Raw genomic sequence first — 12738 nt, forward strand, 5'->3', positions numbered from 1 at the left:
TGATAAAAGCAGAACTTGATGGTTTGCAAACAGAAGGAAATAATGGAAAATAATGTCCTTTGTATGAATGTAAGTAGTGGATGTTCATCTGTATCTTATTGCATCTTGTCTTTATCTTTATAGGAACAGTTTAAGATTCAGGGAAGAGGTTAGGAGCAATGACAAGACCCCTGCTGTGTTAAACTGTATGGTTGTGAAGCCTCTGACAGAACAATGAGAGACTCAGCCTCTCTGGGATGCTCTTTTTAAACCCGGTCATGTTACTGACCTGTTGAAAATGAACCTCATTATTTGGGAGATGTTCGTCCCAACTTTTTCTTTTTTTTTTTAAACTTTATTTTTATTGTTTCGCAACAAATATATAATAAACAATACTGAAAACAGGGTCATCATGAATGAGGTCAAATTTTTGACATGATATACCATAATAAGGGACAGAGTGGAAAAAAAACAAACAAACAAATAGTGGGGTGGTGAGCTGTGTTATTCAATATTATGAATTTCTAGTTCCTAAGTGTCCAAGAATTTCTTTTAAATCCTTAAGGTTACTTCAAAATTGTCCACAGGAGGCATAAACAAGGCCTTTTCCACAGCAGAACATATGAAATTATAGACATCATTAAATGTTAATATCAGCTGTCCATCTCAACCTTTTTTAATCAAGTTGCTGGCTTCAAATTCAAAATGAAAAACTGATTTTCATAAATCAGGTTCAGGTCCATGTTGCTCTATTTGTACCCGTAGGTAAATTTGTTTTTCAGCCCGTGAGACATCAGATCATGACATAATGAGTTACAAAACAGATGTAACATGAAAGAACACATAGGGGTGAAAGCAAACTACTTTTAAGAGCTTAATATACTAAAATATCCTAAAACTAATAAAACAATACAAACATGATAAAATGATAAAGGGTTCCATTTATAAGGCACATCAGAAAACAATCATCCAATAAAAACTATACAAATCACTTGAATAAGGGTGCAGACTTGGCCTAATGGTTAAGTTGCGCGCCCATGTAGTGGGCAGCCTGGGTTTGATTCCAGCCTGTGGCTCCTTTCCTCTCATGTCATTCCCCAACTCTCTCCCAGTTTCCTACACTATCCACTGTCCTCTCCTCTATAATTAAAGGTGTAAAAAAATCACTTGAATAAATAAGAAGATCTGGACTTAAGTCTTAACAGTAATATTTGTCAGTTTCAACATCTAATATGTCATCTCAGCACTATTTTCACTTAATAAGAGTTTTTTTGATGCTGATTTGCAAACCATCAAAATCAGTTTTTATCAACATTCACTCTGAATTGGATCCCCTCTGAAACTGAGGTTGAACTCGTCTAATAAATCTGTCAATTCTCAATAAAAAGGAAAATAAAATACGTTTCTATATTGAATGCATTCGACACACTCAGTGATATTTACCTCTCCTCCTCTGTGAGCGTGGGTACGCTCTGATACCACTGTGTGAAGGCCTCGTCAGCGGTGAAAACACAGTTTTTGCAGGAAGACTGTAGGAGCCGGATTTGAGCTAAAACCTCAAATTCCTGTTAACAAAGAGGCGTCTCATCAGTAAGTTTCATAACATACAAAAAGCCCCCGTGTTGACTGATCTAGTAATACTCTTCTTTTATTCACATCACCGTGCTTCTCGCAGAGCCCCCTCTCTTAATCACTTCCTCCCTCAGGTATTACGTTACCTCTGCTCGCTCTAATAGGCTCTTATCTCAGAAATTACCCCACCTATCTCTTCTCCTTTTTTCGTTCTCAGGTGTTCTCTCTAACTGAATCATTCCTGGGTCATAGGTGTGCATCAAATCTTCCTCATGCACACCTTAAAACTTGTTTTATCAGTATAAGAACTGCAGCAAAGTCCTGGCGTCAGAGCATCAGATAAATGCAGCTTCATGTTGATGTGTAAGCATTATTAGAGATAATGGATTCACTTTAAAAGCACTCACCCTTCTCCTCTTGTCAAAGTTGATGTAGCCGTTCTGCAAAGCAAGTGACAGGTTGTGAAAGTCAGTTTGATAAATGTAATATACTGAACGACTCTCAGGGTTATGACCGGCTTTCCCCCTTGATAGACATGAGAGGAACTTACATCCAGCCTGTTTTTGACCGCCGTGTCCAGCATGGTGAGGTCTGTGAGGAAGATTCCCAGGTAGGGCACGGTGCCCTGGGCATTCGACTGTGTCAAAAAAAAGAGGGAGAAAAAAAAAGAGAAGACAGTGTTTCATCCGTTCCCCAGAGGTTTCTTTTCACATCGTAAAAGAGCCCACACAGAGAGGGATTTCAGAGCAGCCGCCTGCAGCTATTTTTCAAACCATGGCTCAGGATTCAGCACATCACACACACACACATACACACACACACGACAGCCCTCTGTTCTTCTTCACTGCTGCATGCCAGTCGAGCCCCCTTACAACCCCGCATCAAACCACTGAAACACCCCCTGCTTAGCAAAACTGACACTGGTATCAGTGTTTGAATGAGGCATGTTGAAGGAAAAGTGTATTTTCAAGTGCTTTCAGTTAAAATCTATTATTACACTCGTAGAAATCTATCTTAATCACATGTTTTTGACATCCTGAACTTAAACATGAAAGATAAGACTGCGTATACAACAAGATTTATAATACAAGATTAACTACAAAGACATAGAGAGCCTTTGGATACACAAATTCAATGCATGTTTAAGCACAGATCCTCCTCCAGAGAACAGACTCCACATTTTGTCCCCTAACTTTTACAACAGTAATGACACTTTTGCAGGGTCTTACATCATTCCTTAACTTGCCAAGGTCTCCCATTAAGGCCTGCGGGGGTGTTCAACCCTTCAGGCGAAAATGATTGGTATGCATGCCAGACTTTGGATGTTAACTTAGTGAAATTTGTTCCATTTGATCTGCTCGGAGATCTAAGGTTTTTGCCTCAGCGACAAATGGTGAAATCATTTTAAGTTACTCCTCTGTGACTCAGACATTCTGAAATGTCTCAGTGACCCCGAATGATTTCATACACTTTTGAGGATAAATTTCAGATGTTTAAAGTTATTCTACTTCACACAGTATTAGGCATTCACACGCCGGAGTTCTGACTCGTACAACAACAAGCCTTTGGTTTTTCAGAGTGCTGTCGAGAAAGTTCATTGACCCTGAGCTGAATCAGCAACCGAGTGAAATTCCACAAACAAGCCTGCTTCCCTTCAAGCTAAACCTCAAACAATTTTATTTTCATTAAGCTTACCCTGTTTACGTGTTTGTTGTTGAGCCTGTTGTCAAGGTTGGCAAACTTGGCCGTGCCCTCCTGCAAGACAAAAGAAAAATCTGAGGTTATAGATATGTTGGAAATCAACGTGATTTGTCCATTCAACATTTTTATTTAAACTCTGAGTCATATCCCATGATCCTCTTACGTATTTGGCAACGTTTGACACGTGTGGACTTAAAAACGTCACTTTAATCCCAACAAGTCCGTCCATATGCTGAGAAAAGTCATGAAATGTGACTCAAACATCCAGAACAGCTGATATAATGGACCTTAAATAACAAAGTTTAACTAATTATGTTTCTATTTGGCCAGTAAACATGTCTTTAATTAACTCCTTAATGACCAAATCCCAATACACAGTAGATTTACTAGGATGTAAAGTATATAGGGATTAAAAAGCCTACAAAACAATATTTGATTGGCCACTTGGGGGCATTGGAAACAAGCTGTAAACACATCACTGCATCAAAAGTCCAAATGAATTCCAATGTTGATCCATAACTGGATTCATAACCTGTTTCCAATTTATTACCCATATTGTGTTTGTTTATTTAATTTAATTTAATCTCACAACATTAATACAATATTAAATAATAACACAATGTGTTGCCATTTGATGAATTGTACCAGAGTTAGCCTGAATCTAATTTAGCCCCTTGGCAGGCCACTATTTAGACCTCACATAGTTATAAAACAGCTCTGAATAAACAAGATATCACATAAGGCACAACACACTCTAATTCACTCCAGCAACAAGGGTTCGGTTTTCCAGCAGTGACATAAGGTCAGTGGTTTCAGAGTTGAGTATCTTTCATCAGATTTTTTGGATGAATTTAAAGCTGCTGATAGGATTACAGTGTTTAATGTCAGCTGCACAGCTCCACTGACTGCCCAATAACAAAGCGACGAAAGGCTACAGAACAATGTCTCTATGAAGATGTTTTTGTATGCAAGCTTTGATTTTCAGATATTTGAAGCCGGTTCATCAGCTGTTTGTGCTCAGAGGTTTGATTAACAAACTCATATTTAATTTCTCCCTTGAATTTGTGACATGAAGGATTTTAACCTGGTTTGTCAAGGTAAGCTCCAGATGGGCTTTTTAAATCTAACATCAGATACTCATGGTGACAGAACATATGCAATAAGGGAAGAATAAATTGTAAAAGATCATATATGTGATCATGTATACATTAACCCAGATTAGACCTTTTACTAGCATGAAAACTGATATGAGCATCAGTCAATTTTCATGAACCTTCACATTTATGTTACTTTTAATAACAACGTTGAGAGGTTGACACTAGTGATATGTGTTTAGACGACTAAACAATTAAATGTCTTCACCCTCGCTAGTCAGTTAGATCAAATATTTATATTCTTATTATGGTAGGCCCAAAATTATGGTTGTATGTTATTACTAACATAACTGTGGCTCCATTTAACGGCTGCTGCCATAATGCCATAATGCTCTATACCAGGATGTAAACAGGCACAGGTGACAGATGGCATCTTGCAGCGTAGTTTGTCAGATCTACAAAATGGAGATCAAGTTGTTTGTGCCTGTGTTTCGTTAAACTGGCATCTAAGCACTCAGCTGGATCAATGCATAACCAGCACAGGCATGTGGACGTTAACCTGCAATGAGAGTCAAAGGCTGGTGATGCTAGCTCTGCTAATGGTAGCCAAACTCACCAAACGCTGCTGCAGCCTGTTGCACCAGCTGTGCTTAAGTTGAGTCCTAAGTTAGAGTGTAAAGTCCACACTAAACCAAACATTGAAACTAGTTAGTTTGTAACTTAAGTTGTGTCGTTGTTTGGTTTCACCACGGAGACGTAAGGTTCATCTTAACTAGTAGACAGTAACGTCCAAACTAACCAAAACATTGTCGCAGATATGACGTTTACACTTTCAGCAGCCAATCAGAGGAAAGCACCAATTTTGATGCATTGTTATCTTTCGTGCCTAATATTCTCAGAACTGACCAACGGCTGAATCAAACTAAAGTAATGATAACTACAGTCTAAATCCTTAATCTACGGTGTGCATAATAAAAGTGACATCGAGTGGTAAAATTATCAACTACAACATATGTTAATCATAGGAGGGCAAATCTTGGTCATCATATTTTTCCAAAGGATTTAATCTCTCGCGGGTATCGCGTTGCAGATGTCATATAGCTGAGAGGACCCTCTGTATCTCCTCATCATCCCACTTTTCAAAACGACGCGCCATGGCAGCCGATATACTCCACGGAGGACTTTACACCTACTAGGACCCAAGTGTAAGAATTAAGTTGCAACTTAGGCTCACGTTGGAACCATCTCAGCTGGTGCAACACACAAAATGTTAGTAGAGTGTAAACTCCATCCTAAATGAGAAGTTACGTTCAAACTAGGCTACGTTTGAACTTACACACAGCTGGTGCAACAGGCTGCAATTCTGAGAGAGATTTCGAATGTCAACAATATACCTCCCCTCACTCCTGTCGTAACCCCACCCACAAAAGATCATTGTGCGCGTTCTATGAGGAAGTAGTGGCTTCCCAGCCAATCAGGGTGACGTAGTGGGGCCGCCACTCAACCAATCAGGACAGAGGGTTGGGGAGTAGCTCTGATTGGTCCGTGATAATGGGAACGAGGGGAATAATAACATTGCTTGATACAAAGGCATTGGAAAACACAGAGATTTCACCATAGTCTCAAATAACTTCACTGACAGATGAGTACCGACTGGTATTATGACCTTTTCTCCTAACCCAGCAGAAAAAAAGTAAAGTTGGTTACACCATTCCTACCAACAGCAGCTTTAAATAAACTAAACTCCATTTTGAATGTTTTCTGAATCTTTAACCTTTCAACTAGTAGTCCAAATTTAAATGACTATGAAGTTAGTCGCTTCAGAGCATCCCTAATTGACTCCACTCAGCCAAGTGATCCGTTATGACTCCTCTACATCAGCACAGGAGACATATCCTGTAATAATCAGGCATTGTATTAAAGTGTTACTCTGTCAAACGCTTCAGTATTCACAGTTGTGAATAATTTATTTCCCAAAACTTTTTAGTGGGTCTTTTATTATTGTGAATCATTCATCTCACTCTCCGTCTGCTAGTCGCAGTCGTTTTTAGACAAGCAGAGAGATGAAGGTGAGTCTGTAACCGTGCTGAAAGAAATCAAAGGGCAACAGAAGGCGAGGGTGTTTTTCTGAAATCAAAGCTCCGAGTGAAGCTTTCAAAATGAAAGCAAATGTTTGGATGAATTCCTTTGGGGGTATCATGGGTAAAATCACACACCAATGCAAAGGTATTGATGTCTGCACTGCACCATAACAGCAAATCAAAACACAGCTAATCCTGCCAACTTCCTCAGCTCCCTGACACAAACTAAATATAATGTATGTCTTCAGATGGGTGTTTCACACTGAAGGGAAAGTGTTGACAGAATAAGGGCAGTTGTGCTCAACCAGATTAGACTGGTTTCTGGTCTTAAAAGCAGTCATAAATCTCTACCACTAAACAGTGTTCTCAGCTGCGGAGGATGCGGCTCGACGAGCCTGTGCAGATAGGATTTAACAAATGTGGTCCAGTAGTGGCACTTGACAGATGCATTAATAAATGTCGACTGCTGGTGTTCAAATTATGATGCTCGTGAGATATCAGTCAAAGTGCATAAGAGTCATGTTTTCCAGAGCTGCAGTCTGAGGCTTAATAGACCGCATTGTGCAGTTTGTTTGCTGTCAGCATGGTCACTGTTTTGTTTATCGGCCGCTGTGTGGCTTTAGGGATAAAACAATGTTTGTCACCCCCAGACTGAAATATCTTCAACAGTCTTGGATAGATTTGGATCAGAGAGTACAAAGAGAGTTATCCTTGTGATTTTGGTGAGGGACAGTCTTCTCATCCAAGACTAACACGAGGTTAACATTTGTGGTTTTAAGATAAATGTATGAGAAAAGTTAAGATGAATTACCATGAAATCTGGTAAAGACATGAATCTACGAGGATGAGAAGGAGATAAAAACTCTGGTCATCCACTGACTTTTCAAGAGCCCTGATTTGTTCAATGACCAAATTTCCATCAAGCTCAGCTGTAAGTTGAACCCAGCAAACATGATGGTGTCAAAATAGTGTACTAGCTGATAGTGTGACTGTAGACTTTAAATACTAGGAGCTATTTGTTTATTTGTTGTATTTAATTGTGTATTTAGCTGAATGATTAAGTAGTATTAGTTGTTTGATTTATCTAAAGTTAGATTTTTTTAAAGTTAATTTAAGTTAGATTTTTGGGATACATATTTTTGCTTGTATATTTAGATTTTTGTATATTCAGTATTTCTTGTGTTTGTTTGGTGATTAAGGACTGTGGCCACCTGAGGTTATCTAGGTAGGTTGGTAGCAGAAGGACAGCATGCATCTGGGTGGGCCTATGTTTTTTTTTTAACCAGCGCAAGAGAGGCAGCAAGAGCCGTGATTTTTCTTTGTTCCTTTGTTTGCTTGCTTGTCCTCAAAATAAACGATAAGAGACGCTGATATTTTGCATGGACATTGGACTTTCCTTTGCCTGCGTACAATACATCCCCACGGTGTATCAGTGACCCTTTTATTATGTTTAGTTAAAGTTTGAGTTTGATATTTTGATTATTCTTTAAGGGTTTTTTTTTACGACATGGTCACTACAACACTTCTTGCACAAACCTGCTTCATGCCAAAGGTGTTAGCACTTGTTCTTTAATGCAAAGTGAATTGCTGTCCCACTGGGCGAATTGCAAAAAACACATTCTCCTCAACCTCAGCTGAACATTGTTGTAATTCACAAACTTGAACATGCTTGCAAACCAGTAATACACTGGAAAGACTAAAATACATTCAGAGGAGATACTAGAAACATTTGATTTTATGCAATTGTGAGCATTCTAGCCAAATCACAACAAACATTATCTCAAGCAGGTCTAGACCACTCTATGTTAAATTATTAACAGAGACCCTAGACCAAGACAAGGATAAGACTCAGTCTTATCTCATCTTAATCCACCATGAGCATTGCATCTCGCAGTATTTAGCTAGTTACAGTGGTGAGGAAAAACTTCCTTTAACAGGCAGAAACCATGAGCAGAACCAGACTCATGTTAGACAGCCATCTGCCTCGACAGGGTTGGGGTTGGAAAGAGGGATAGAGGAGAATAAGAGAGAGAGGGCGATGATAGTTTTGCTCAACAATCATAAGTACAGCCTCACACAGCTGCAGACGGTTAGTCTTCTTTAACAGCTTTCTGATTCATGCTAATCCTGTTAGCACAGTCAAGGATATCGCAAAGGGAGAGTTTATGATATTCTTGTCTAAACTGATGAGCTAACATGTAAAATGCTGATTTCTGAACTCAAGCCCAAAGCTGTGATTTCATTAAGTTAAGAGTAAAAGCAGAGGTAGCGATGTTTGAGATCAAGCGCTGCAGTGTTTCTCTTCCTGTAATATACTCAGGTGCAGACTTCATTTGTGTGACGTGACAGGGTTAAAGTAACCAAGAAAAGTATGTGTGATGTTTTTTTTTAGCCGTGCAGTACAAAGATAAGCGGTAAAAAGCAGCCAAGCACAACACAGCCTTGAGTAAAAATAGCCTTGTAACAAGTTCATCAGTTTATCAGAGCAGCTGCTGAAATATCACTCAAATACCAAAACTGCAGATGTCAAAGTGGCGACTGTTCAACACAAGAAACGTGTTATTTTTATCATTAACCAACACGTCTGTCGTCATATGAAAAGATATCTGAAACACATCGTCTAGATTTGAATCTATAGCTCAAAGAAGCAAACAGTTCAAAGCGTGTGACCCACTCAAAAACCAGCCTCTGTGTCCCATAAACACAGATCAGGTTTCTCACTGAACCGGCTCTGTTTGAACTGTGTCATGTAAATAATGACATCATTCAGAGCCGTGTTTCCTGTTTTTTGACCTGGACTATTTTAAAAACGTGCAGCACATTGAATTTCCTTGAAACGTACCTCCTTCAGTAGCTCTCTGCTTTGTGCATAATTGTCCTTGTCTGAGAATATCTCAGACAGCTCCTCGTATCTCTTCATTGCCTCCCTGAGAGGGGACACAAACAGAGAGTTAGTTCACACTTCACAGTAAATGGTCATATTTAAATGTAAACATAATGAAATGTTGGAAGATTATTTGAAACAATATGCAAATGCATAAGCATGAACCGGCAATATGTGACTCAAAGTGGCTCGGCTGGCTGGCTTGTGGTGGGGATTTTTCTGCTGAGGTAGCTTTTCCTTGTTTTTCTTTGTGGAAAGATTTTTTTTTTTTACTTCTGCTTCTTTCTGATGACCACTTCAGATTTATGAACAAGGTTGCTAGGTTCAAAATAAATAAAGAGTCCTGAGGGTGACAGCAACTTCCCATAACTCTGTTTGAGGCCACAAAGTAATATCTTCCTGGTCCTAACCACACACCATGTTTATGGTTTATGTTTTACAGGTTATTTACCATCTACAGTTAATCTGATGGGTTACACATCAAATTAAACCTGACACATGATCAGTCAAATTTTATCTTAATAATGTATCTGATTAGTCTGATTTTTAATGATTAAATTAAAAAACACATGATTAATGCTACTTTTACGGTGCAGATTTTACTAAATGATTAAACAGAAAGTTAGACAAGAAAAAGAAAGTGTCTCTTGTAATATCAAAGTATTTTATAGTTAATTTTTATTAAGTCTTTCAATAGCATTTATGGTTAAAAAAGCAGTAAGAATCACAAGTTTTCATCCTGCTGACATTAATATTAAAGATCCAGCATAGTTTTAAATGACCTCTGTCTTGAAATCTCTGCATCCATAAGACCCGTCTCTCTGCAGACATTCACATTCTTATACCCAGAACATGTCAGATGACTTTAACATATGACGCATTTAAAGGAGAGTTTATTTTGACAACAGACGTCCTTGTTTCCTTCGGCTTCAAGCCTCTCTGGTACAAGCTAGAGACCTGAGGTGCTGCTGCAATTCTTTAGTCACCAGCAGAGGGTCTTATAAGTCTGCAATCATTCTAATAATACAACACCTACTGAACTAGAGCACAAACTATGTAGTTCAGAACTGCATTTCCCATTGTGAAGTTCTGCATAACCTTACACTTCTTTTCATTTTAACTGTTTGTTTCTATATTTTGTTTATTATCTTGTCATGTTGCCTTATTTATTTCTAACACATCTTTATGGAATCAGTTAGAAAGGAAATATTCAATACAAAAAAATGACAGGACAAGAAGCTCCTGTGATGGCTGATAAGTGTGATCCTTCATCTGTGGAGTTATTACCATCAAAAGCATCTATTAATACAAATTCTTCAGCGCACAACAACCTCTCTCTTCTTCTTCATCTTCCAACCAATGCATTAGTCTTTCACTCACTGAATACAATAATGCATTTGTAACTAGTTTGTCTGTTCTGTGCAATTTTGCAAGGACACACTCCTTATGTAGATATAGAAGTCTCATTCTAAGTCAGCAAAAGCAAAACTACTTTTTTTTATTCAGGAGATTTCAACATACTGCTGAATACTGTGTTCAATTTCCACCGAGTCTGTTCTGCTCCATGCTTCTAAATCCTACACGCAGCACCTTTAAACTGTCTTCACTTCTATTTCAAACTGAGCATTGTTGAGCTGCAGACCTGTCAGTTTCCTGCCATGTCCTCCTGAGCCGGTGGATGGGGTTACTCTGCAGGGCCGACACGATGGCATACAGCGAAGAGAAGTTCTTCCTGGCTCGGCACTCCTGTTGAAAGGACACACACAGATGAATTCACTCATTTGAATGCGCATACACATACACACACACACACACACACACACACACACACACACAGACACCCAGACACACACACATGAAACCACACTGTAACTGAGAACACCTGTGGGTGTGCGTCTGGCTCGTATTCAGTTACAGTGTCGGCCTTAAATGCTGAATAATGTATACTCCTAAAGAGGCTTGTCCCAAAAGAAACCTGGAAAGAGCTCAGGATGTCACTTTGGCAGGAAACCAGTGATGCCTCACTCTGCCAGAGAGGATTGAGGGTGTGTGTGTGTGTGTGTGTGTGTGTGTCAGAGCGTTTGTGTGGTGATACATGCAGATCTCATACAGGGAAAAGTGGGGAGAAGCTGTGTTTTATTCACGGATAAAGAGACTTGGCAAAGAATTCAACTGCTCATGTGACCATAGCAACCCAGGACAGGATGTTTATGTGTTTGTTTATGTGGGTGCGGGTGTCAGTGTGTGTGTGTGTGTGTGTGTGTCTGTTAGAGCAGATCCTTTTGATGCTGTGAGGTCTTTAATATTTTAAAAGAAACTTATGCTGTGCATAATTACCAAAACACAGCTACAGAGCTCCGTTAATCCTCATTCCTCCTGAATAATACTGCTGTTTGCAGCAGATTCAAATCTTTACTGTGTGCTCTGAGGTCATACATCACATTTTATGACTCAGCACATCGTGGGTACACACTGTTTGTGCAGTACATTCTCTACCTTGTTGTGTAGAGGTGTGCTGGAACTGTCTGCTTTCAGCACAGAATCTGCTGCTTATTACGGCTACATTTCAAAGGTAGTTAACCATCAACTTCACTTAAAGAAAGAGAGCTCCATTTCATTTTGTATTCACTGCTGCTCTCTCTAGAAAGAACCATAAATCTAGTCTTCATTTCTAAGATTTGCTCTCAGCTATGGATTAAAGTGAAATTACCAGAACAGTCACAGCGGAAACCAGGCAAACTGTGAATTTCTGTCGGTATGTGCAGAGTCAGAGCTGAGAATAGGATTATGGTTAGGGGATTAAAGGGAGTTTATTGTTGGGAAAGGCACAGCTAAGGATTTTGGAAGGCTTGAATACCCAGCTGACATACTGTTAGTAATTTCCTTTGCAGATTTACCCCATTTGTTTCAACTCTCGCCTATAAAACTAACATAAAATTCTCATTTTTAGAGCTTTGATGTATGGTTACTGCACACCAACCTCTGCTACGCCGATCCATTTCTCCAGCAGTCGGGCTCTCTGCTGGCTTCGCAGCTTTGTGGGCCAAAGGCAGGATGCTAAAACTGCTTTAGCCAATTTGTTGAATTGACGTACGGTGGCCCGGACGGACCAACACACATCTTCCCTCCCTTTTTTGTCCCTCTGAGACCACAGAGAGCCCAGGCAGTGGTACGGGACCAGACGGACAAACAGTTCCTGATAGGAGACAGAGAAAAGATCTTTAAACTTTGGCCTAAAAAAATGTCTGAATCACAGTTTTGTGTTGTGAGAGTTTGAGTTAGCTTAGGCTGTACTTTTTTTGAATGAGTTCTAAGGTAATACATACAGCTCCCTCCATGAATAATGACCCCCAGTGATCTTTTCCCATTTTCTTTCTCAGTTTGACAAACAGGAATTCAAATAAACTTATTTGAATATTTTATATTT

At 39.3% G+C, this 12738-nt stretch overlaps 1 protein-coding gene across 1 annotated transcript in view; it reads right to left on the minus strand.

Moving 5' to 3' along the window:
• rgl2 (ral guanine nucleotide dissociation stimulator-like 2) overlaps positions 1 to 12738 on the minus strand; it is a 46918-nt gene that overhangs the window by 4846 nt on the left and 29334 nt on the right. Inside the window, exons 9-15 of the mRNA XM_034697845.1 lie at positions 12292 to 12507; positions 10954 to 11057; positions 9270 to 9354; positions 3247 to 3306; positions 2102 to 2188; positions 1959 to 1991; positions 1423 to 1544 (exon numbers count right to left, since the gene is read on the minus strand). Of these exons, the coding sequence (XP_034553736.1) occupies positions 1423 to 1544; positions 1959 to 1991; positions 2102 to 2188; positions 3247 to 3306; positions 9270 to 9354; positions 10954 to 11057; positions 12292 to 12507 (707 nt within the window). The remainder of the gene's footprint in view (positions 1 to 1422; positions 1545 to 1958; positions 1992 to 2101; positions 2189 to 3246; positions 3307 to 9269; positions 9355 to 10953; positions 11058 to 12291; positions 12508 to 12738) is intronic.

This window comes from Notolabrus celidotus, chromosome 12 (assembly GCF_009762535.1).
Source record: "Notolabrus celidotus isolate fNotCel1 chromosome 12, fNotCel1.pri, whole genome shotgun sequence".
NCBI classification, from domain to species: Eukaryota; Metazoa; Chordata; class Actinopteri; order Labriformes; family Labridae; genus Notolabrus; species Notolabrus celidotus.